General features: G+C 40.9%; 1 protein-coding gene across 1 annotated transcript in view; it reads left to right on the forward strand.

Moving 5' to 3' along the window:
- Positions 1-25,143, forward strand: part of si:dkey-22o22.2 (neural-cadherin) — a 201,663-nt gene extending 176,520 nt beyond the window's left edge. Inside the window, exons 21-34 of the mRNA XM_046043950.1 lie at positions 186-370; positions 811-1,040; positions 4,220-4,497; positions 6,180-6,394; positions 9,401-9,528; positions 10,970-11,097; positions 11,625-11,736; positions 13,130-13,310; positions 13,442-13,608; positions 13,696-13,960; positions 14,423-14,603; positions 17,187-17,437; positions 19,242-19,399; positions 19,489-25,143. Of these exons, the coding sequence (XP_045899906.1) occupies positions 186-370; positions 811-1,040; positions 4,220-4,497; positions 6,180-6,394; positions 9,401-9,528; positions 10,970-11,097; positions 11,625-11,736; positions 13,130-13,310; positions 13,442-13,608; positions 13,696-13,960; positions 14,423-14,603; positions 17,187-17,437; positions 19,242-19,399; positions 19,489-20,178 (3,169 nt within the window). The 3' untranslated portion in view covers positions 20,179-25,143. The remainder of the gene's footprint in view (positions 1-185; positions 371-810; positions 1,041-4,219; positions 4,498-6,179; positions 6,395-9,400; positions 9,529-10,969; positions 11,098-11,624; positions 11,737-13,129; positions 13,311-13,441; positions 13,609-13,695; positions 13,961-14,422; positions 14,604-17,186; positions 17,438-19,241; positions 19,400-19,488) is intronic.
- The last annotated feature ends 438 nt before the right edge of the window (positions 25,144-25,581 follow it).

Below are 25,581 nucleotides of genomic sequence, written 5' to 3' on the forward strand. Positions count from 1 at the left end.
ATCTGCTAGAAGGAAGCAGCTGATTTGGACCAATTATGGACAAATGATGTCCAATACAGAAAAAATACCAGCCTGAAACATAAAACATCTCTCTCTCTCTCTCTCTCTCTCTCTCTCTCTCTCTCTCTCTCTCTCTCTCTCTCTCTCTCTCTCTCTCTCTCTCTCTCTCTCTCTCTCTCTCTCAGGCTCTTCAGTCTGAACCAGAGCTCAGGTCAGCTCACTATCAGGGAGGGGACTCCTTCAGGCTCGTACCTCCTGCAGGTACGCGTGTCGGACCACACCTGGCCTGACGTTATCTCCACAGCTCAGGTGGACGTCAGGGAGCTGCATCAAGACGGTCTGCAGAACGCCGCCTCCATTCGTGTGACCAGTGAGTCTCACAATGATAACGATGATGATGATGATGATGATGGTGTCAAAATATCAGAAAACCCTTTTTTATCTAATACTATTACAATTATTAATACTAGAAGTGTTTGAAGTCGCTTGACAACATCTCAACACACTGTAATTGAAGATGCGATGTTTCATATCCCCGAGTGCCGTCGGGTCTCATTTTCAGGGCTGTCAGTTCCCCCAGGCTTCATCAGAACCAACAGACAGAGAGGCATGATGGGAAATAACTTCCTGTTCTTCTCTTTTTGTTTTCCTTTCTTTCCTTCTTATCTTTGTATTTCTTTAACTTTTTTTATTTATCTTGTAGTATGTCTGTCTGTCCTGCTGATGATTTCCCCTGAAGGTTTATAAAGTTAGTAAATAAATCTGTTATATATGTAAATCTGTAAATAAACCCTCCTTCTCTTATTCCAGATCTGACAGTGGAGGAGTTTTTTAGCGGAGGTGAGGAGAGTCGGTTCTCTCGTCTGGGTCGAATGTTGGCTGAACTCCTGCACACTTTGCCGGAAAAAGTCCAGATCTTCTCTGTGGGCGACGCCGGCCAGCAGGGAGAGAAGGCCATCAATGTATGGTTTGCCGCTCACGGCTCGCCGTACTACAAGGCAGAGAAGCTGCACGGCTACGTGGCAGCATACAAAGCCAGGGTGAGAAGGAAGTTATAGCCTGAAAAGGGTCTTCAGAAATTTTGAATATAAGTTATCAGTGGTCTCCTTTTTCAACATGTACTGCAAGGTCTCTTTAATGAATTCATGAATTTTTAACAAAGTCCATATATAGGAATGTCCTGCCACTTGGCAGCCGTCTTGGTAACGCCTCCTGGCAGTGATTTTGTCTCCTATCTAAGTGAATGGTGAGAGAGCCATATCTGCATTTTCAACGGTCACTGGGACATAAAAACTACATGTAGAATCACCAGTAAAATCTGATAAAACACGCTAAAAAAGTATGATTACTTTATCCCCAAATAAGGTTATACTTCTATTCCGCATGCACAAGGTTTTTACCACACCAACTTCATTTACGGCTCTATCCAGAGCGCTGGTGACGTGACGCCATGAGCTCATAACTGACGTTATGGATACAGCTAGCATATACTGTATATGTTTATAGAAGGCAACCTGGTATTTTACACCCCGGTAACACATTTTCCAAGTATCTGCATATCAAATCTGGCGCTTTTTTACGCAGCGCACATGTAGTGCATCTGATCTGGTCACACACCTGCTCCTCGCTGCCACCAAAACATTTAAAACTGTTGCAAACCTCAACTGTGCACTAACGTAAGTGGAGCCACACTATTGGCTTAATACGTTTCCCGGCTTGGCTGTTGAAAAGCAGAGGATTGGCTTTCTTGTGCGTACAACCACCATCTTTAGCATTACAGGCTTTCCCCATAGGATTCTATTCATGTTTGTCCCGTATCTCTTTCTTAAATCGTCTCTGTTTATAACTGAACACACCTGAACATCATGTCAGTTCATTTCCAGCTCCAGTTCCAGCTCGTTATTGGTCCATGCAAAATAAATCTGGTGTGGTTTTTGGTCTGTAGTACTTTATTCTTTCACCAAATCTTCTGTAAGTACGGAATAGTCCATCTGCTCCATTTTTATACAATTAACATCACATTCACACATACATGCATTTCAGAAGCCTCAGCCACTTAACACATACAGTAAACCATTTAACTCTCTGCTTTACATGCGTATGGACATACACATACTAGGAGAAGTTAAATACAGGGCTTACACTTGAAATGCGGACGCGTCACATTAGCAAGTGGCTGCTCAAATGATACACTCAATATATACATGCATATGAATATTTTATACCCATTAAAAGGAGAGAGCAGCTGCTAACCTAAGGTCAATACTGTGAGTGGGAGGAAGGTGATGACAGTTAGTGAACCATGTAAACACACAAGTCATTTTTATATCCACTAGTGGAAGAAGGGAGATTTATTTTAGCTGATTTAAAACAAGAAAGTCAGATAAATACAAAGTCGGCTTCAATAATAAAAAAAGGATGATGTTTAAACTGACTCTGGAGCCAAAGACTGAAGCCCTGCCTGGGGAGTGTAAGTCACTGCGGATAAGAGTGTCAGCTGAATAACTAAACTCCAAAAAAAGAAATACACACAGTTGGAGAGAGACAGGAAACCCTGAGGGACTCTGATGAAAACCTCTCTCACCCATAAAGGCAAGACTAGAGAAAAGAATCAAGATGACAAGCAGGGAAACGGCAACAGAAAGCGAATGACAGCGAAACTTTAACAGGAGGGGGAAATGACAGAAACACCAAAGTGCATAAATAACATTAAGGGAAATAAAGTAAATTCAGATATAATTGATGCAGGTAGACGTTCGATCAAAGAGAGCTGCTGTCATTCTCTGAAACTCTCTATTATGTTCAAACAGAGCTCGACTTAAATAAGAGTTTGTTGTTTTTGCCCCATGTTTGTTTTATATTTATTCACCCTAGATTTTGTTTTAATTGTTGTTTTGTGTTACTATAAGTCTCCTGTTAGCTTCAATTTCTTTGTTGGGGGTTGAAAAATTTCATGAGTTTAATTTTAATTGTATTTTCAGTTAGCATATGTAAATTATAGTTTATTATATATAATAAAGTATTAGTTTTATATTAGTTCTTGTTTTCTTTCCTGTTGCCTTTACCTTTCATGTTATGTTTCGTTTTGAATGGTTTCATGCTGGTTATGGTTCTGATTAGCTGATTTGTTTAAGTTAGCATTAGTTATACTAGTTATACATACTTATAGGTAAATGCTAATGCTAATTTTAGCTTCATTTTAGATTTGGTTTCAGTTTCATGCTAGTTTGTTTCAGTTTGTTTTATCCTAGTTATGCTTTTATTTAGTAATGTTTTGGGGGTTATTTGATGTGTGTATGACTTTCAAGCTAGTTTTAATTTTCAATAGTTTAATGCTAAGTTTGGGTATAGTGCCTTCATGCTAGGAGTCCTGGTTTCAGTTAGTTTATATTACTTTTAGTTTACATCTCATATTAGTTTTAGATTACTTCTAGTTTTCTTTCTTGTTACCTTTATGCTGGCTTTAGTTGTTATTAGCTGATTTATTTCAGCATTAGTTATACTAGTTACTTATAAGTTGATGCCATTTTTAGCTTCACATTTTTTTTGTTTCAGTTAACTATGTTAAGTTTAGATTTGCCTATCTGACTTCATTTCAGTTTGATACTAGTTTTAGTTTCTGTTACCCACATGGTCGTTTTAGTTTCATGCTCTGGTTAATCTCAATTGGCTTTATGCTAACATTAATTTTATTTTAATGCTAGGTTTAGTTTTGGTTAGTATTTCTAGTTTATTTAAATCAGGTTAATATTTCTCATAAATACTTGCAGTTGTGTAAGTTTAGTTTAATTCTATGGTAGTTTCTTGATTGTTTAATTAGCCTGGCACTAGTTTTTTTGATCCTAGTTTTATTTATCCATGCTAGTTTTGGTTTCTGTTGGCTTCTTGCTAATTTATGCTAGTTAGTTTGTTTGACTTTCAAGCTAGTTTTAATGCTAGGTTTTGGTCCATTCCCTTCATGCTAGGAGTCCTTGTTTCAGTTAGAGTAGAATTGTAATAGTAGAGTATATTTTATTCGTAGTTAGATTCCAGCTAGTTTTCATGCCATTTACTTTCCTTTTAGTTGTAGCATCAGGCTAGTTTAGCTTCAATAATTTGTTTCAGTTAGTTGTTTTGCATTTTAGTTTGATGTAGAAGCATTGTTATCTTATGTTTTGAACTTCAGCTTTGTAACATAACCATAATGTTTTTATGTCATCTCTTATTTTACGATCTGCAGTTGGAGGGCCTGTTGGGCGTGTCCATCTCTCAGGTGAGCGTTGATGACTGTCCCTCCACAGACTGCAGTCAGTCTGGAGGCTGCAGCACGGAGGTTTCATTCAGCCAGGCCCCAGTGGCTCTCAGCACTGGTAACACCTCCCTGGTGTCGCTGTCCGCCTCATCTAGAGTGCGATGCGGCTGCCGGGGCAGAGAGGCAATCCACCTGCCCTGCTCAGCCTACCCCACCAACCCCTGCCTCAATGGTGGCACCTGCCAGGACGGTCCGCTGGGATACAGGTATGTGCAGGGAGGAATCTAAGGAACCTCCTGTAACAGGTCCTCCTGTTCTGTAGAGTCCCTCCTCTTCAGGTGAACCACCATGGGACCTTATTTTGGAAAAAATATTGATGGTAGTCGGCTAATTGTTTGATCCCACTTGAATTGTGTCCTTAATTACTCACATGTCAAGAAAGAGGCAGACTTCAAGTAGTATAGACAAAGTATAAGACTGTGAGAATACATAGTTACTAAGACCACAAACATTACATGTTGTATCATGAGACGTCATAACGTTTTCTCTCAATGACTCCTGTTATAACATACCAGCATCATGCCTGTGTGTTTTGTACCAGACTGTAAGCATACAAGCAACATGGCCAGACTAGTAATGATTTTCACCTCTTTTAATACTTTGCCCGTCATTTTGGAAGAAAGACATGTTGGTGGCGTATATTAGTGCCAGACGAGAGTTATAATTTATTAATGGTCTCACACAAAACTAAATGTTTCTTTACTGTTTTACGACAAACCGCGATTTACTTGACTTGTAAAATTCTTTGAAATTTGAGGATGCAGCTTTTGTTTTTACTTTCCTCACTGCAGCAGCTTTATCTCTCCATAGACAAACAGTCTGCCGTCCGCCTGCAGAGTCCTTAACTGTTAGCATCACCAGAGATTCTCAATTAGTAACTGATTAATAAATCTCTCAAATATTTTGAAGACTTAATTAGAGAGAGGGTAGATTTCTCCTGGAGTTCAACCCTCCAAAGCCTCATTTGAAGCTGCATGTAAAGTAGTTGACTTTAAATTGTCACATGGTTTTAAAGGTTTAAATATCATATGCAACACCTAAGCTGTTAAATCTAACAGATGGTTGTCCCTCCTACGCTCTCTTGTCTCTTTCTTCCACTCTCAAAAAATCCTATTAACACTGGCAAATATACACTACAGTTAACTTTTAATTAACAGTGTTTCTGTCAAGGTTTCTGTCTTTGTTTGTCTCTCTTAGGTCATTTTAATTAATGAAAACTGCAGTCACAGAAACTGAGAAATATTTATATACTTTAAGAAATTCCATTGACATTACGGAGAACTTTTGGGCTTTAGTGAAACAAAGATAAGTTTGCTTCTTACTGTTACACAGATTATAAACGCATAGTGGGTAATGAAAGTAATGTTTTTTACATTAAATATATTTAAATTTTATTGTTTTATGACAAAACATATTAAATTAAATTACAATATTTAAGAGTTTCTCTCCTCAGATAAATCCTGGTAGTGTGGAAAAGACTTTGGAACATCATTTAGAGGCATAACATTGACAGAAAGTATATTTGAATTGTTACATGAACAATTAATTAATTATATGGAGAAAAAACCTTTAAATAGTTTATTGATAATTTGAAATTATGACCTCAGAATCAAACTTTTCAAAATAAAATTTAATGGTCCTGCATCTGGTGGAAGAATTTTAGATGATTTTTGCATTATTTTCAATGTATTAAATTTAACCCTTTTAACCTCGGGTGCTAATAGATACTGATATTTAGAGGTACTCATCTTAACTATCTTAACTAACATTTGAAATAAATTCAGTGCGTTTTGCACCTTCATAATGATGCTTTCACCAGCAGGGTTGTTTAGAGATGTTGGTTAATGTTATCAAGTAAACAACAAAATAAACTCTTTCTGTCTCTCAGGTGTAAGTGTCCTCCCATGTTTGATGGGCCTGAGTGCCAGCAGACCAAACACAGCTTCGGTGGCCAGGGCTACGCCTGGTTCCCTCCCATCATGCCTTGCTTTCAGAGCCACATCTCCCTGGAGTTCCTGGCTGAGTTGGCAAATGGGCTGCTCCTCTACAACGGTCCGCTTGGCCCTGCCCACTCTGGGGAGGAGGAGGACTTCATCGCCGTCGGTGAGTGTACTGCTGAGGTGCTCTGACTGTTAGAGATTAAAAAAGATCATCAAGTTCACAAAATATTCTTATTAATGGCATTAGGTAAGGCGTTTATCTGTAATTTGTACACGTGTCTCTGCCTCCCTGTTCCTGCAGACGAGAGTTGAGTGAGTTTGATTGCAAAAGCATCTTCAAAATATCATGGGTCCAGCTCATAGGGAGTGCAGGAGCCTGACCGTTCAAGGCTTTAAAAACAAGTAGTAAAATCCTGAAATCACTTCTAAAATTCACAGGTAACAAGTGAAGGGCCGCAATGATTGGTGTGAAATGGTCACTCCTCTTAGTTTGAAGCCTGGCTGCAGCATTTTGGATGAGCTGCATCTGTGAATGTTTCCCTTACTAATACTAGAATACAGAGCATTGCAGTGGTCACGTTTTGAGGAGATAAAGGCATGGATGACATTCTCTAAGTCAGCAGAAGAGAGGAATGATGTAATCTTGGTTAGCTGTCTCAGCTGGACAAAACAGGACTGCACTACTTTGGTCAAGTTAGCATCAAAAGGCCGCTCTGAGTCAAAACTGACACCAAGGTTACGGGCTTCTTTCTGAATGTTGTCCGAAAGGGTACCTAGGCTAGTGGAGAGATTATTAAGGTAGCTAGCACTGTTTCCGATGGGGGTAAATACAAGTATTTCTGATTTGGTGTTACTGATTTGGTTAACTGAAGAAAGTTATTAGACATCCAGGCTTTTATCTCAGCAAGGCAAGAGAGACTACAAGAAACATTGGTAGAACCATGCTTTAATGGGACAAACAACTGGGTGTCGTCTGCATAGAAATGGAAATTATTAATATGCCTGAATGATTTTATAGTAAATCCAAGAACTAGGGCATTGTTCAAATGCCAAAAACTGAGACCAAGTTCTACACATGCACAAGGCAATCAGCGTTTCCAAATGGGAGGTGAAATGTCATTTTTATCAGACAGACAAGCCATCGCTGCCTTGCTTGTTCCAGTCTGTCAAAATAAAAATATAATCAATAGCTGAATGCAGCAGGCACACTGCCCTCCTCTAATTCTGGGACATGTTGAGTACAACAGGTAATTAAGAAGCAAATTGATCGACAGTGGATCACTGAAAAATTATGAAAGGGACCAGATGACAGTCAGAATTGGTCTGTAAAGACCAGAGAATGATTAGATTCTGGTCTGGGCTTGGAGATCAAAACCATATTTCATGAAACTCTGAGATGTTGTCTCAATGTCTTGCTTTTTTATCAGAAGTGTTGGGCAAATAATAAGAACGACCAACTGACCAACAAACTTTTTTCATTCATTTATAACACACACCAGTGGTCAGACCATCTGATGAAGCTTTCATGATCAGAACTGATGTTTCTGCGAGACGCTGGGTGTGGCTTCTTCGCTGCTGCAACAATGCTGAAAACTCTGTTTGAAGCGCGGCCTCGCTTTGCTAAAAGTTGGAAACATTATAAGCGCTCGGACAAACATGCTAATCTCACAATGCTACTGGGAATGCTGCTCGTCCTTTTGACACAACACAAAGAGCAAATCAATCTGGCGCTGTAAAGACTCAGTGGACAAAGAGCTTCATAAACTCTAATGTCAGCTCCCGGCAGTCCTGATGTGGTTTTAACGGATTAGCCTGCAGATGGCCTTTCAAACACTTCTTGCATAATCTTGTGGCATTAAAGTTATGTAATTATTGAACGCGGCCAGTCACTATGTGGGTCCCGAGAGTGGAAAATCAAAGATGGCTGCAGATTGAACACTGTGAAGCATTTTTTACTTGATGCATTCGATAACATGGCCCATTGGTAGATCGGGTCACGTTCACACACATCTCATATGTGCTGCAGTTCAGAAGATGTTGGAAAACACACACAGACAGAATTGACTGAGTTGATTCTGCAGTTACACAGCGACACAGAGAGGTGACTAGAAGTCTTCATACTAATGATTTTGAGCTTTGAACCATATCTCACTGTCTTCATTCAGTGAATGCAGCTGGCTCAGGTAACATCTCATTAGGCCTGAACAATTAATTGTTTTCAAATCGACATTCCAATTTGAAAGAATTTGATTTGCTAATCGTGAGAATGGCAGTTGAAATGTAGGTTAAATAAACAGCACATTTGGCATATCTGGCAGAAAAATCGCAATTAGATTTTTTCCCAAAATCGTTCAGCCCTACATCTCATGATGTAAATGTGAACCTGTGGTCACTTCCCGTCACATTTAGTCCATCTGAGCCAGTTCAAATTGCTGAATAAAGACTGTGAGGTGCTGTTGAAAGCTCTGGTAAGTGTACATTTTAGTGTGGATTCTCTCCACCACATGTTGTTCCCAAATGTCAAGAATGAAAATCCATGTGCACAATCTAAAATGAGACCGAAGGGCACAAATAATCAAAAGACAGAACACAGATGTACGAGGTTTTAACTTATTTAAATTGTGTTTCAGGTACCAGATGTTGTTTCTTTGTGTTAGCTGAAGGTTCAGGGCTCACAAGACTGAAAATAACATTAACAAAATGAGAATAAACTACACGTTCAGGTAGGGCTGCGCGACATGGCCAAAAATGTTATCACGATAAAAAAAATTCGATATAGATAATTATCACAATAAATGTCAAATCATGATTTCTTTCCTGTTTAAAGGCTGATTTTTGCTCCTGAGTGAAAGTTAAAGAAACCAGATGGTTAATTTTTGTTTTAAACTTTTCTTTATGGTCAGAACATGATAAACAACTATGATAATGATGATGATGTTTTAACAAATGTGCACGAGTAAAATTTGTCAAATGTTTTTACAGTCCTTTTTCCTCAATAAAATAACTATCTAAGACAAATTAAGTGCTAATTAATTCTTGATTCAAATTAATTCAATCAAACAGCCCAGCCCTACGTTCAGGTCATGGAAGCCCTAAGGGATTTTAGATTCAGGCCACTTGTGTGGTTTTAATGTAAGCAGCAAACTAAGAGTCTCGTCCTCCCATCCAGAGTTGAGAAACGGGGTTCCAGCTCTGAGTATAAACCACGGATCAGGAACGCTGACCCTGCAGCTGCCGCCTACATCCACTGTCTCCGACCGACGCTGGCATCGCCTCGACATCATCAGCGACGGAAAGGTAGGACACACCGACGGATGGTGGGATGGATGTATTAACTTCTTTTGACAGGCGACCTCAGTCTGGACGGTCAGATTGGTGTTCATGCAACTCAGATGTCACTCTAGAGCGACTGTTGTCACAATTCTGCATCACGTGCAGGCTATTTGTCCAAGCTTATATGCGCTGTACAGAGCCAGAAACTGTAATGAACGCAACGAAAAGAATACAAAGTTGTGACTTGAGTGAAGGTTTTCCGTCCATAAGGCTCAATATTGATTTTCTTTACCTGATGATTTCACAAAATACAGGTGACCCTAAGTTATAATATAAAAATATTAACAAAGTTATTTTATGTAGTGACACAGTTTCATATTTTATACGCAGGCCGCTTTGTTTTTTAACAGCTGACAGTTCAGAACAGTTCTGAGTCTTTTAAATTTGTTATAGTGATGATGTGAAGGACAATTTGTCCAGTTTGGAGGAGGGCTGACCGCGGGAAATAAAAACTTCAAACAAGTGTCAGTGTTAGTCGTGTGTACAGGCAGGAACAGGTTTCAGGACCCAAATGCAGGACGAGTAGGCAGGAGAGATACAGTCTCTTAGAATTTATTAACAAGGGGAAGAAGCCAAACTTACGGCCAACAAAAAACAACAAAGGTAATCTATGGATTACCTTTGTTGAGGTAGTCCGCAGAGCAGTAAAAACACAGTCCATAAACAAATAATCCAGGGGAAGACAGAACAAAAGGATAATCCAAAAACGAGGCAGCAGAAACAGGCAGGCAAGCAAGACACACGACAGAGGATGAACATATGACAAACCAGCAAAAGCAAAACAGAAGCAACCAACATTTAAGTACTGGCTAACGAGAAGGGCAGGAGTACAAACAGGTGATACTATTAACGACAGCAGACAGACACAGGCAGGCAGGGTGATGAACAGACAGAAACACAGACAGATACCAAACAGGCCCAAACTAACAGAGCTACTAACAAAGCCACAGACAAATCCCAACAGAAACATGAATACCTATAAACAGAGAATACACCAACAATCATGAAGACAAGCACAGATCAAAACCAGATAAAACATGGAAACAGACTGAAACCAGAATCACAGAACAAACTGACAAAACAACCAAACAAGGAGTGGTAAATAACTAACACCAGGCAGACAGGTTCCAAAACACAAGAGAAGAATCAAACAACAGTGGGTCCCAAAACACAGAACAGGCAAGAATTAATCTAAACATAACAGACTAAATAACTGATACAGAAAAGACTAAAAATAACAAAACTGACTGAAACTAACTAAACAGAGCAGAGCAGACACAGTGTGACAACAAGTAAAGCAGGAAAATTTGTAAAATGAGAAGAACAAAATGAATAACAAGAGGGAGCCTTCATCCTGTGACAATTATTGTTGACAGTGGTGTGTTTGTCTCCTCTATGTGTTCAGGCTGTGCAGCTGATCCTGGACCAGTGTGGGGGGGTGGCAGTAAATGAGTTGGAGGGCGTCGGGGGGGATATCCAGGAGGTGGACGAGTCTGGCTGCAGAGCTGCAGGAGAGACTCCAGGAAACCAGAGGTCAGAACAGCCGGGAGACACAAATAATTCTCCTCCTCCATCTAAACTTTGTTAAAAGTTTTTTTCCCCTCTATTCCTTCTTCTGACAACTTCTCTTTCACCCCCTTCTCCCCTCCGCATCCTCCCCTCACCTACTCTATTTTTTTTACTATCCTGTTGCTTCTAAACACCTCCATCTCTACTTCTTTTCTCCACCTTCTCCTCCTCCTCTCCTTGTTTCTCCTCCAATCTTTCCCTTCCTCCTTGTCTTCTCATTTATACATCTTTTTTACACCGTTCCTCCTCCTACTCCTCTTCTTCTTACACGCCCCTTTCTCATCTTCCTGCTGCTCTTCTTCCTTCGCCTTGTCCTCTCACCCCACATTTCTTTCCATCCATTTCTCCACCTTTTTCTCTTCTTCCTCCACCTCTCGTTCACCTCTTTCTCTGCTCCTCTTTCTCTCACTACTCCAATTCCTTTTGCTTCTCATCTTCTTTGTCTTTCTAATTTTGCTCATGCTCTTCCTCCTCGACTTCCCCCTCCTCAGGTATCTGAATGTCTTCCAGCCTCTTCAGATGGGAGGAGTGAAGGAAACATCTCCTCATCGACGTTACCGCAGTTTCACCGGCTGCATCCGCAACCTGGTGGTGGACAGTCAGGTAATACCACTGCATGTGTGCGTGTTTCCCTCCCAGACATCATTAGCATTTCCTCCATGTGTGTTTGTTGTTTTTAAATGCAGTATTCATGTTTGGAAGTCTGTATCTGTGTGTGTGTGTGTGTGTGTGTGTGTGTGTGTGTGTGTGTGTGTGTGTGTGTGTGTGTGTGTGCCGGTGGTTGGACAGATGGTGGTGTGAGCTTGGCTCATCAGCCAAGGCCAGCATCACAACATCAGAGACTAAAATATAATATAAATGAAAAGAGCCTCCCTCCTCGTCCTCCTCATGAAACTAAACGAGCTGCTGTGGTTTCTTCTGCTGCCCTCAACAACCTCCCAAAGATCCCAAAATATTCCCCAGGAAAGAATGCATCTGCCTCCTCCTTCTACCCACAATCCCTTTGTGTTTTGGGGCTGTTTCCTGTGCTTAGTTGGGAGGTTTGGATCATGTTTTCACTCCTAACAAGCTTCACCACAGCTGTGAAATTAAGGAACTGAGACTCATGCTGCCTTAAAGTAGAGGCTGTTGGAAACAGGAGGCAGCTGCCTCGCTGCTGTAATAAACAGGTGGTTCAGAATGCATCACTTTCGAGTGAAGGCATCTTCTAAGAACACTGGTTTCGAACAGCCTTTTAGGGCAGCACTTAAAGTAACGTAAGACGTCAGCACGCCGTCTTGCTTCTCTTCTGGCTGTCAGTCACAAGCACAAATGGCTAACAAACACCTCAGAAATCATACTAAACAAACTTGGTTGGTGACAGTCACGGGCTAATGTTACAGTTCAGTGTCGCAGGCACACAGATTTAAGGTTAATAGCCTTCAAAACTGACCATTAAGGGGGTAGTTTGGAGGCGTCTTACGAGACAGGAAGAGATCGTTTTGAACAGCACTCGATGCCTCGCTGACGATAAACACTGACGTCATCTTATTTTGTTCTGAAAATGTAGAATGATTTTGTGTTTGCTGCATTTCCGTGTCATGCTGTGAACAAGTGTTGACAACAGAATAAACCAAATGTTACAACTTGTAATAAAAGTAAAATGGATTTTTTTGTCCATAGTGAACATGACTTTCTTATTCTTCTTTGAATTACACTCTCATGGAGAATCCAGCTGAATGGCAAATATCAAGTTTTACGTGTTTTAAAACACTTTTTCCAAATGCTTCCGTGGCCGAACTACATTACATGCTATTTCAGAGGTCACACGCCTCTGGAGCAACTAGGGGTTAATTGTCTTGCTCAGGGGCACACGGGTGGATGTGTCACAGTGGAAATTGAACCTGGTGCTCTCTCTCTCAAAGGCATGTCTCTTATCCACTGCATCATCTTCAACCTAAACGTTTGTGAGGAGAGTAATAGAAAACTCATCTTTCTCACATCTTTCTTCCCTCAGGTGTACGACCTGGCGTCTCCAGGTGAGAGCGTGGACAGCACCCCTGGGTGCAGGCTGACAGACGGGGTGTGTGTGACGGCGGCCGGCCCCTCCTGCGGCATTCAGGCCTCCTGTCTCGCTGACTGGGGCTCCTTCAGCTGCCAGTGCCACCCAGGATACACCGGACACAAGTGTGACACTGGTGAGGGACACAAGTGTGTGTGTGTGTGTGTGTCTTTTCGTGCAGCGACGCCAGCGCTTGAACTCAGCATCCTAAAGTTTTTATGAGCAAAACAGAGTTGACGTGACTTTAAATCCCTCCCCACCCCGCAGCCGTCCCAGAGTTCTCCTTTGATTCGGGCAGCGTTGTGCGTTATCAGCTCAGAGGAGGCGGGAGCTCTCGCCGCACAAACATCCAGCTGCTCCTCCGAACCAGGGCCACCTCGGGCACCCTGCTCTCCGTGACGTCCCGGGAGGCCAACGAGTACATCGTCCTGGAGGTCAGTCCACCTGTCAGCCATCATTAACTGACCTTTGACATCACACATTAATGTTGTAAGATCCTGATGTCTTCTTCTCTGCTTCAGATCACGGAGGGTCACCTCTCTGTTCGTGCCAACCTTGGTGATGGTGCCCATGCCCTGCAGCTCCCCGGCCAGCGCGTGGACATCGGGCAGTGGGTTCTGGTCAGTCTCAGTCGCCATGATAACCTGTTCACCCTGCGGTTGGAGCAGGGCGGGGGCTCGCGGGAGGTCCAGGCCCAGCTGGGGAGCAGCAGGGAGATCGTGGTTCACCCGGCCAGCGTGATGGTCGGGAACAGCCAGAACGCCGGAGACAAGGACGACTTTCAGGGTGAGATCAGGGATCTGATCTGAATTTACATATTATTTTTCTTATCCATGTGACCGCCACAATAAGAGCTGGTTGTAGTTGGTTGTAACAGGCTAAATTACTCACTGTATTTACCAATGTTGGGGAGTAACTAGTTACATGTAATTTAGTTACATAACTTAAATTTCAAAATAAATGTGACTGTTATCCGTTACAGTTACTGGGATGAAATATGTAATTCAATTACAGTTACTTGAAAATGTTCATGATCACATTGGGGGTTACATCTGAGTATTTTCTGTAAAAAGCTCGGCTATATGTTGAATAATATTCATTTTGTTGCTTTGCATGTTTTTCATGTGCACAATGTTTTCCTTTGCCGTTTTCAGCCACAGCTGTTTAGTAAAGTTTGATGCTGTTCTGATGCTTCTGATTGGTTCTAGTGTTTGAACTCCAAACTAAACTAGATGTTTCCTCCTCCAGGCTGCCTGCGGGACGTTCGTTTTAACGGTCAGGTCCTGCCTCTGGACGGGCAGAGCCGGGACTTGGTGACGGTGCTGGAGAGCCGGAGCGTCACCTCGGGGTGCTCCAGCGACGCCTGCAGCGGCCAACCCTGCCACAGCCCGCTGCGCTGCATCGACCTGTGGAGGAAACACCAGTGCAGGTAAAAGACACACACAAACATAATGTACACACACACACATCCCAACAGACCCTCTATAGCAAGGCCTTTTAACATTCAGGAGCAGTTACTGAAATCTACAACATCATAATTAAAGATATCTGTAATTATATGACTAATAAGATTAAAAGTAGTTTTGCCATTCATGTTTATGGGTTTCTCCTTACAGATATCTATGACTAGTTGTAATTCCAGTTCAAGATATCTTTAATTCCCCTCGACTGACGATATCTTTCTTCTTTCTTTCCATCTTTCTTTCTGTCTTTGTTTGTTTGTTTGTTTCTTTCTTTCTTTCTTTCTATCTTTCTTTCTATCTTTCTTTCCATCTTTCTTTCTGTCTTTGTTTGTTTGTTTCTTTCTTTCTTTCTTTCTTTCTTTCCATCTTTCTTTCTGTCTTTGTTTGTTTGTTTCTTTCTTTCTTTCTATCTTTCTTTCTGTCTTTCTTTCTGTCTTTCTTTCTGTCTTGCTTTCTTTCTTTCTTTCCGTCTGTCTTTCTTTCCGTCTGTCTTTCTTTCTGTCTATCTTTCTTTCTTTCTTTCCGTCTGTCTTTCTTTCTGTCTATCTTTCTTTCTTTCTATCTTTCTTTCTTTCTTTCTTTCTTTCTTTCCGTTTTTCTTTCGTTCTTTCTTTCTATCTTTCTTTCCGTCTTTCTTTCTTTCTTTCTGTCTTTCTTCCTTTCTTTCTGTCTGTCTGTCTTTCTGTCTTTCTGTCTTTCTATCTTTCTTTCCGTCTTTCTTTCTTTCTTTCTTTCCGTCTGTCTTTCTTTCTGTCTGTCTTTCTTTCTTTGTTTCTTTCTTTCTTATTTTCTTTCTTTCTTTCCGTCTGTCTTTCTTTCTGTCTTTCTGTCTTTGTTTCTTTCTTTCTTATTTTCTTTCTTTCTTTCCTTGTGTCTTTCTTTCTTTGTTTCTTTGTTTCTTTCTTTCTTTCTTTCTTTCCTTGTGTCTTTCTTTCTTTCTTTCTTTCTTTGTTTCTGTCTTTCTTTCTTTCTTTCTTTCTTTCTTTCTTTCTGTCTTTCTTTCTTTCTTTTTTTCTTTCTTTCTGTCTTTCTTTCTTTCTGTCTTTCTTTCCGTCTATCTTTCTTTCTGTCTTTCTTTCTGTCTTTCTTTCTTTCTTTCTTTCTTTCTGTCTTTCTTTGTTTCTTTCCGTCTTTCTGTCTTTCTGTCTTTCTTTCTGTCTTTCTTCCTTTCTTTCTGTCTGTCTGTCTTTCTGTCTTTCTGTCTTTCTATCTTTCTTTCCGTCTTTCTTTCTTTCTTTCTTTCCGTCTGTCTTTCTTTCTGTCTGTCTTTCTTTCTTTGTTTCTTTCTTTCTTATTTTCTTTCTTTCTTTCCGTCTGTCTTTCTTTCTGTCTTTCTGTCTTTGTTTCTTTCTTTCTTATTTTCTTTCTTTCTTTCCTTGTGTCTTTCTTTCTTTGTTTCTTTGTTTCTTTCTTTCCTTGTGTCTTTCTTTCTTTCTTTCTTTCTTTGTTTCTGTCTTTCTTTCTTTCTTTCTTTCTTTCTGTCTTTCTTTCTTTCTGTCTTTCTTTCTTTCTTTTTTTCTTTCTTTCTGTCTTTCTTTCTTTCTGTCTTTCTTTCCGTCTATCTTTCTTTCTGTCTTTCTTTCTTTCTTTCTTTCTTTCTGTCTTTCTTTGTTTCTTTCCGTCTTTCTGTCTTTCTGTCTTTCTTTCTGTCTATCTTTCTTTCTGTCTTTCTTTCTGTCTTTCTTTCTGTCTATCTTTCTTTCTGTCTTTCTTTCTGTCTTTCTTTCTTTCTTTCTTTCTTTCTGTCTTTCTTTCTGTCTATCTTTCTTTCTGTCTTTCTTTCTGTCTTTCTTTCTTTCTTTCTTTCTTTCTTTCTGTCTTTCTTTCTGTCTATCTTTCTTTCTTTCTTTGTTTCTTTCCGTCTTTCTGTCTTTCTGTCTTTCTTTCTTTCTGTCTTTCTTTCTGTCTTTCTTTCTGTCTATCTTTCTTTCTTTCTTTCTTTCTTTCTTTCCGTCTTTCTTTCTTTCTGTCTTTTTTTCTTTCTTTCTGTCTTTCTTTCTTTCTTTCTTTCTTTCTTTCTTTCTTTCTTTCTGTCTTTCTTTCTTTCTGTCTTTCTTTCTGTCTATCTTTCTTTCTTTCTTTGTTTCTTTCCGTCTTTCTGTCTTTCTGTCTTTCTTTCTGTCTATCTTTCTTTCTGTCTTTCTTTCTGTCTATCTTTCTTTCTTTCTTTGTTTCTTTCCGTCTTTCTGTCTTTCTGTCTTTCTTAATCCCCTTGGGGAACTTTAGGTATCCAGAAGTTCAAACTGTTAGTATACAAACATAAATTAAAAGACAAAAACAGACAGTAGCAATGAGTTAAAAAAGCAGACAAACAAAAAAATAATAAATAAATAAGATGATGAATGAAAGAACCAGTGCCATTAAAAAAGTGTGATGTCTGTGGGGACAAGGGATGACAAGTCAAAACTAAATGACAAGTATCTTGAACAAAAATTCTGACTAGTCACAAAACAATTACAACAAGTCAAAGTGCTTTTTTGTTATTTAATAGTGATTCATTAGTGGTCATTAACTCATCTTGCCCTCCATCCGTCCCCGTCGTCTCCCAGGTGTCCCGGCGGTCAGGTGACTGTGACCGAAGACTCAGGTCAGCAGCGTTGTGTGCCGTCGCCCTGTGGACCTTCTTCCTGCCAAAACGGTGGCCTCTGCCAGGCGCTGTCGCCCGACAGCTACCGGTGCCGGTGCCAGGAGGGGTTCAGGGGTCAGCGCTGTGAGCTGGGGCAGGTCAGAGGTCACCGGCTGGCCCCCCTCAGCCCCAGCTCCATCCTGGCCATCAGCATGTGTCTGCTCGTCTTCTTCGGTAAGAGCAAGAGTTATTTAAGATGTACATTTAAAGAGAATACATTAAAGGAAAACCGTAATGAACTTTCAGTATTACACTTGGATGAATGAAACTAAGGTTTCCAGCACAAAAGTCTTCAGACAACACAAACCAAACAGTAAGAGATTTATATCCATGTGAAAAACTTCTCCATTTGCTGTTCTAAACACTCCGCCTGTTTTCATTCCCAGGGCGTCCAATACCTACGCTCTGTCACGTCCTTCAGCACCTGTAGCGTAATTGTTCAACACTAAAGCTCGGCCTACTATAATTAACAGAAAAGCCCAAGTAAGGAGGTGGTTCAGAAACCAGACTTCCACCGAGGAGACCGTGTGAAACAAAAAATCAACATTGATTTTTAGATGTTGTTTAGAAGCCTAAACCTAACCAAATCGCCCCATTTCACAAGGTTAACCTCTAGTTTTATTTTGAAAGTCTAACCAGACGTTGCATATTTAGACCTGCTAACTTGACCGCGGCGCTACACGTCCAAAAACGACGCCATGGGTGTTGAGCAAGCGTCCATATGTGACGAGATGGGGATGAGAACAGGTTGAAATAGAAGAACTGGCTAGTTAGCATGAAGAGTGACAATTCAACAAAGAGACTAAACAAGGAGCAACATATACATTAACTAAAACAAACTTCAACAGAAAATACAAACATCAGCAATCACCTAAACTGATCTAAAGGGGTGGTGATGGCGCAGAGGATAAGACACATGCCTTTGGTGTGAGGACCCGGGTTCAATTTCTACTGTGACCCATCCACCATTGTGTCCCTGAGCAAGACACTTAATCCCTAGTTGCTCCAGAGGCATGCGACCTCTGACATAAATAGCAACTGTAAGTCGTTTTGGATAAAAGTGTCAGATAAATGAATAAATGTAAATGCAATGTAAAGAAAAAAACCTCACGGGACTAATTTATCACCGTTGATGAACCACACAAAGAATATTTTTATTGTTTTTAAACAGCCGGCTACTTGAAATAGACCCGAGAGGAACCGCGACGTGCATGCAGTTGTCAGCAGCACGGCATGCACGCAAAACTCTGCACAAGAGAGGGAGAGAGAAAAGGGTCTTCAAAACGCCTCAGTGCAGATATTTACTGTGTAAGTTGAATGAACAGAGACTGCAGCTCTGCAGCTTCTCAAGATTTAGGAAAGGACAAGAGCGGACCAACAAGAACTTAGAAATCATGTAACTGAATGTTACGTAAAATCTCCATAAGACCTTTTTGTCCTAACCTTGTGTGACAGTGTGCTGAACAGATCAATAGGTTTTCCATCAGCATCGATCATGAACCCACAGCCAGCGCTGACGTCGAGACATTTCAGTTACGTAAAGTTATTATGTACAAAACAATCATCGTGTCATTTTTGATTCATGATGGGGTGGTTGTCCCTGCTCCACAACAGTGGTATTGTTTGGACTTCGTTTCCCATCAGCCCTCTTGCTTCCTGCTCTCCCCTAAAGAGGACATTCTGAAGGAAGGAAGGAGGGAGAGGGAAACAGTGTCCCTCTAAATTTGACCTGGTGATTCTCCTCCCAGTACAGGGCTGATGTGTTTTTCACCTGTTTATAGTGATTACACTGACGTCTCTGAGTGAACATGATACTAATTTATTGAGGCTAAATGACTCCACAGAGCAGCTTTAATGAGCTGCTGCTGCTGCTGCAAACGTACAGGAAGGAAATGAAATCTGTCCCGCTGGTGCAGAAGCACATTTACGCAACGATGCATATTTATACTGTCCTCTCGCGCTGTGTGTGTGTGTGTAGCGGTGCTGGTGGCGGTAACAGTGTGGAACCAGAAAGGCAGTCGTAACAAGTTCAGGAAGCGAGGAGTTTACCACATCCCCGCTGAACAAGAGAGCTGGGAGGACATCCGAGAAAACATCCTCAACTACAACGAGGAAGGAGGCGGCGAGCAAGACCAGGTACACACACACACACGCACACACACACTTTTTAATGTCGGCACACTGTCAAAAGTTAAACTATTAACATTTTATTGATATTCCTGCAGAACGGCTACGACATCACAGAGTTGAAGCGTCCGCTGTGCTCCAGTTTGTCCCAGTCCTCGTCCTGCACCACCGCCCCGCTCATCAAGTCCTCACCCGGCTCCCAGGAGGAAGTCCACCCGTCGGGCTCCTCCTGCAGCTCAGGCGCTCCCTACCTCAGCATCCCGCATCACCACCATCACCACCATCATCATCATCAACACGCCACCAACAACAACTACACCAGCGACGCGACCTACGCTAACTACACCACTCATGTAGGCCGGGATATGGAGGCGAGGAGCGGAGGTGGCTATGTGGAAGCCCCTTCAGGGTCTCGCTCCCACGTGGACTTCAAAAGCTACGTGGCGCGAATCATCTGGGAGGCGGACAACGACAGCGAGGCGTTCGCGCCTGACGCGTACCACGTGTGGTGCGTGGAAGGCTCGGGGTCGTCAGTAGGGAGCCTCAGCTCGCTGGGGTCTGCAGCGTCACGTAGAAACGTTGGCATCACCCATGGCGACAAGGCGGAGGAGGAGGAGGACGAAGACGATGAAGGAGGGTTTGTTTACGACAGGCTGTCGCGGTGGGGCCCCAAGTTCCAGGCTCTGAGCGAGATGTACGACCGGCCCCAGCTGACCCTCACGTACAGGGACGCAGTGGCCTACATACAGAGGAGCCACAGCCACGACCCGCTGCCTCATCACCACTAGGGGCGCTGCACAACAACAACCGCCTAAACATACAGTTAATACAGATCAGAGGGGGACAGGGACTCTGTGCTGCGTTCAAGTCCAACCTGAAAACAACCAAAAACTAAATCAAAACAGGATGATAAGTCAGTAATTCTAAAATCAATATGATAATAATTATTATTGGCCACATACTATCTTATACATACAGTACAACACATGCAGAGTTTGTTCCCTCATTTAACCCAACAAAAAAAACAGTCTTGATGCAAGCAAGGCTATTTTGTTTGAATCTTTTGTTTAATTTCATTTGCCCGTGCTGTTGATAATTAAATGAAATTCCGCTACGTAAGGGGGGCGTGACAGAAAAAGTTTGAGAACCATTGATTAGACCCATCCTAATTAATTAAAACTGCCCGGGGAGCAGTTAGGGGTTCAGGGCCTTGCTCAGAGATGACCCAAGCCAAACCACCAGGGAGCTAAAGCTCAGTATATTAATCCTATAATGACATATATGTCACAATTTTCATACTCAAGAAAAAGTGTTAACCATTTTATGACCCAACGTCCAGACGAAAACTTCTAAATCTCATGTTTGTTTTTTAATTTTATCAATAATTGGATGGTAGACTTTTATAAAATGAAAGTTCCCCAACAACAAATCAGTCATCTACCACAAAGATACACCCCCTGGACCACAGTTTGAATATGACTTTTTAAATGCTGTATATATCCACAGTTTGTGGCATTTGCAAAGGTCATTCCCTAAAACTTTCTGTCCACATCGCTCCAAAGAAAAACACACTTTCTGTTTTTTCGGCTGATTAAACCTCAGAGAAAAGTTCATGTGAGGGATGGGTTCAAAGAAGCAAGATAAACTCGTTATGGAAAAGGAGGCAGTAAGGGGTGAAAACACAAGTAAACGTTTGTGGTTTCTTGATCACAGTAACCAGTAGATTTTTTAAAGAAGCAAAATAAAAGTTTTTATCACACATTTTGTAAATATTAAGGAATAAAAGTCTTAAACTCCCTGAGAGATTTTGAGTGTGAACTGCATTCATCTGAAGTTTTGTAGTCCCGCCCACACAGCCCTGGAGACTGATCAGCCACAACAACTGAAAACACCTGTGTGGGTGCACATATAGGGCCTTAAAATCTGATTGGCTGCACCAGGCACCCCGCCTCAAAATTCCCAATCATGATTGGCTGTTTGCCCTGATAGAGGCAAGCCCAATAGTTCAGTCTGTAATCCTGAATTCATTCAGTCATGAGGAGCAAACAGGAGACAAGCAGGAAAGCTGATGTGAGTAAAACAAATTCACACTGTGGCTAATCTCACTGATGGTAATGACACGTGTTTAAATTTAGCAATATTCAGAATCTACCGATGGCAGTATAAACTGGAGAAAAATGCAGATAAAACCTTTCTCAGTGATCAAACAGAAACAAACTGGTTATTTAAAATGCATTTCACCCTTTTTGGATGTTAACTACTTTGCTTCCTGTCTTCACTGGTGTGAACGCACCAGTTAAACAAAGATAACTTTACTTAACTTTACTTATTCTTAGTGTCACTTATTTGTAGCGTAGCTTGTCTCTTTTTCAATTCAATTTTATTTATATAGCGCCAAATCACAATAACAGTTATCTCACAGCGCTTTTCATAAAAGAGCAGGTCTAGACCGTACTCTGTGAAGTTATAATAGTTATAATATATTATTATTTTTGATTCTAGTAGAGTTACGTCAGTTAATCTGGCAATTAATTCCACCTCACAACTTCCCACAGTCCAGTCTTAAAATGTCCTGAAGATATTTATTATCACGTGAGGCAAAGAAAAGAGCAAATCCTCTCAATGAAGAAGTATTTCTGCTTGAATAATTTATGGAATAACAAAATAGTTGAGTTATTTTTCTGTTGATTGATTTAATCTGCAAATCAGGAGTCGCCAAAGTCAAAACAGTTGAACATCTACACACAAGGAAGAATAAAAAATAGCCTCAGAACAGAAACGCTACCAAAACTCATCCTGTAAAAACCTCCCGAGCAGCTTCCAGTAAATCTGATGGGACTTGAACGCAGCAGCAGCAGCAGCAGCTCTGTTCCCTTGTGCAGATCGATGGCGACACTTTTCAGGGCTTGAGGTTGACGATGTGATCCTCATGTTTCCTCATGTAGAAAACCAGATGAATTACGAGAAGGGCTCGCGTTGTGGTTCAGTGATTTGAGATAAGAAAAGCACAGAGGACTTGTTCATAGACCAGCTTTACACAGGAACGTGTTTATTTAGGCTTTTTTAAAGCAGGTCAATGTGCTGGATTTTATTCCATCGGGCAGTCTGTGGATCGCTGCATTTTATTCTTGAAAATGTGGACTTTCAAGGTTCAAGCTGTTATGTTTTCTGGTGGAACATTAACATCAAACTATGTCAGAAATCTTGTGGTTAACTGTAAGAATTCCTTTTCAACGACATTAAGGTCTTGATGTGAGTCTTACAGAGAGAATTCAAAGTTCTTCTTTAATTAAGGGCATTTTAAGCTTTTTATTTCTGACCCTACCATCCAAGCGTGAAACTTACAAACAGAAAGTCAGTTTCATAAAGAAAGTCTCCCAAGGACAAGTTTTTCTTTCACCATCTTATTTCTCTTCGCTGCTGTCGGCGCGTCCCCAGATTAACCTCCGACAAACTCAATAACCAGCTTTTTAATTCCTCTTTTCTACCTTCCTGTTGCACTAGCGGATGACTCAGAGTCCTCAGACAGGGCCGAGGAATCTGAATGCCAGTAAAAAGACTTGTAAAATAAGCTTTGATAGTTTTCAGATGAGAGATTATTTTTATATTCCCCTGTGTAGAAACGTCCCAGAAGCTGCTCTCCGCTTGCAGCTGGTCGTGCTCCGTGTTAAGGTGCTTTGAGTTGCTCAGCTTGTTGTTGTGACTCTGTGCTCAGACTGCTGCAGTGTTCGGGCCGACAGGATTCTCCTAGTCGGTCTGCAAAGGCTGTAAATGTTTGTTGGGTGACGTCTTGGTCACGCAGAAGGTTGGAGGCCAGAGACACGGCAGTTAAATCCCACAGGGACATTCGATCATTGAGGTGAACTGGAAGGTTCAGCTGCAAAGGCCTAAATGTGTGAAGAGATTTATTGAAAAAGTGTTGCGCAAAACATACTCAAGTTTTTAATCATCTGCGAGTTCAGATTTGAGAGTCAGAAACCAGCAGGACTCAGTTTGAGTGAGTAGAAGTGGTATTCACATTATTCAGGCTCTTTATGCTGCTTTGCACAGAACACATGGGAGAGTTTCTAACTTTCTGCACGTTTTATAGCCAGCCACGGTCTTGTGTTTACATTTGCAAACACTCCTTATTAATTAGATGCACTCAGGAATGTATGAAGGAAAAATCAGAATCCAAGAGTTTTATTGACAAAAAAATGAATAAATATGAAATAAACAGATGTGCAAGTTATAAAAGAATAATACAAAACAGTAGGATTTGTATTTCTACAAATATAAAATTGACAAAAAATAAAAATATAAAAGGAGAATTAGAAATATATATATAAGCAATATGGCAGTTTGTGCTGTGATATGCAAAAGTAGTTTTTCTATCATAATGTGAATAAAACGTACAGCGAGTTTGTGCTTACAACATCCACTGTGCTGGCTTCATGTGCTCCAACAGCAAAATAGACCATCAAGAGGTCAAAATCTTGATTTCTTGTGCATGTATGCGAGCCACATGTGTGTTTCTTCTCACCGTCACAGTTTAAATGTGAGGGATACAAGCAGAACAAGCAACCTGAGCGAAGAAGATTATTATTATTCAAATTTAGGGACACAGCTTGTCCTGCAGCTTTCAAAACCGTGATCAGGGTTTTGATTCTGTGTCGCTGTCGTGCGCTCAGATCTGAACTTGCAGGTTGACTTCCACTCTAACGTTGTTTACTTAGTTTGTCTTTTCATCGCTCAACTTCCTTAAATGCTCAAGCGGCAAACCTTTCGTTTAGCCTGCGTTAAAGTGTCCAGCTTGATTCAGTGAGTGGTGGTGAGAGGATGTTTCTCAGAACGTCTCCCTGAAGTTGAGATGAGGACCAAAAAAGGCGAGTTTAGTTCCTCACAGGTAGACCACGCACATTTTCTCCTTCGTCCACTTTCCAACCATCCAAATGTGATTTTTAAATTTAAAGGTATTGATAAACAGCAGTTTTATTAACCAGCTTGGTGTCCGATGTTTTTTCCCAGCCTGCCTCTCGGGCTACTTTGTTGTCATGACGCCACCTGATGAATGTAGTTTTATACGTAATGAGGAAACGTCCCCCATCAAGGTTTTTATGAAAGTCGTGGAGTGAAGACTACAATCAGAGAGTTTATTAGAAACTCTGTTATTTGCTAAAAGTGAGTTACTCCTCAGCCGACAAAATGGCAACACAGATCCAACTTTTGAAAGGTTTTTCTTTGCACTTAACGTCAGAAAACATCTGTAGAAAGAGAATTAAAATAATAAAGTCTGAGTATTTGCCGCAGGATTGCGATTGTAGCTCGGACAGAGAAGTTTCCAGGAGATATTCTCCAGGTTTGTCTCTACGCAGTCAAGTTAGTGGAACAGTTTTCATTTCTCTTCTGGTACCTGATTTTAACAATCAGGTTTTAGAATTGTACTCAAAGCTATGCATCCAAATGAAATAACACAGGTGTCCTTTCTAAGAAGCTGGTGTGCAGCTCCAAATGTGGTGTCCTGAGTTTTGACCTGTACTGTGCGACGCACCTGTTGATGTTTTGTGTAAATCCAGTGTTTTTAAAGTGGTTTAATATGCGTGCAAGTGTGTGTGTTGAGTTCATGCACACTTATTAGACTGGGAGTGTAAAGTGTAATTTTGCGAGGTGTTGATCTGTATGATAATGATGTACATATGGACGTTTTTATAGCAACCTAACATGAGATATTCCTTTTTGTATATGACTTTTAATAAAAATGGCTTTTCCCCAAATATGTGATCTGTTCTTTGGTGCTCCGTTCCAAAAAGGCAACCTGTTACCATAATTGTGTGGCAAAAGAAAACTGTTTTGGTGTGATGCTGATGGATGGCAGCTGTTCTGGAGCTTGTGATCATGATCTTCCTCAGCAGATAATGTTGGTCCAGTTTCCACGGTAATGCAGATGTTCAAATGTGCATTTGTTTTTCAGAATATTTTAAAGACTTTGCATCTATGTTGGCTTAAAACATTTTAAGTGATTTGTAGTTTTTTTTATACTGTACACAGATAGTTTGCAATATGGAATTGGATAGTGGTGCAAAGTAATTTATTATTAGGTATTTCCGTTTTATGCCACTTTACACTTTGACTTCACTACATTTTAGAGTGAAATATTATACTTTTTTTAAAAAGTAGGTTATATTTATTTGCATATTCAGATCATTAATGCA

The sequence above is a fragment of the Micropterus dolomieu genome, linkage group LG03, assembly GCF_021292245.1.
Source record: "Micropterus dolomieu isolate WLL.071019.BEF.003 ecotype Adirondacks linkage group LG03, ASM2129224v1, whole genome shotgun sequence".
Lineage (NCBI taxonomy): Eukaryota > Metazoa > Chordata > Actinopteri > Centrarchiformes > Centrarchidae > Micropterus > Micropterus dolomieu.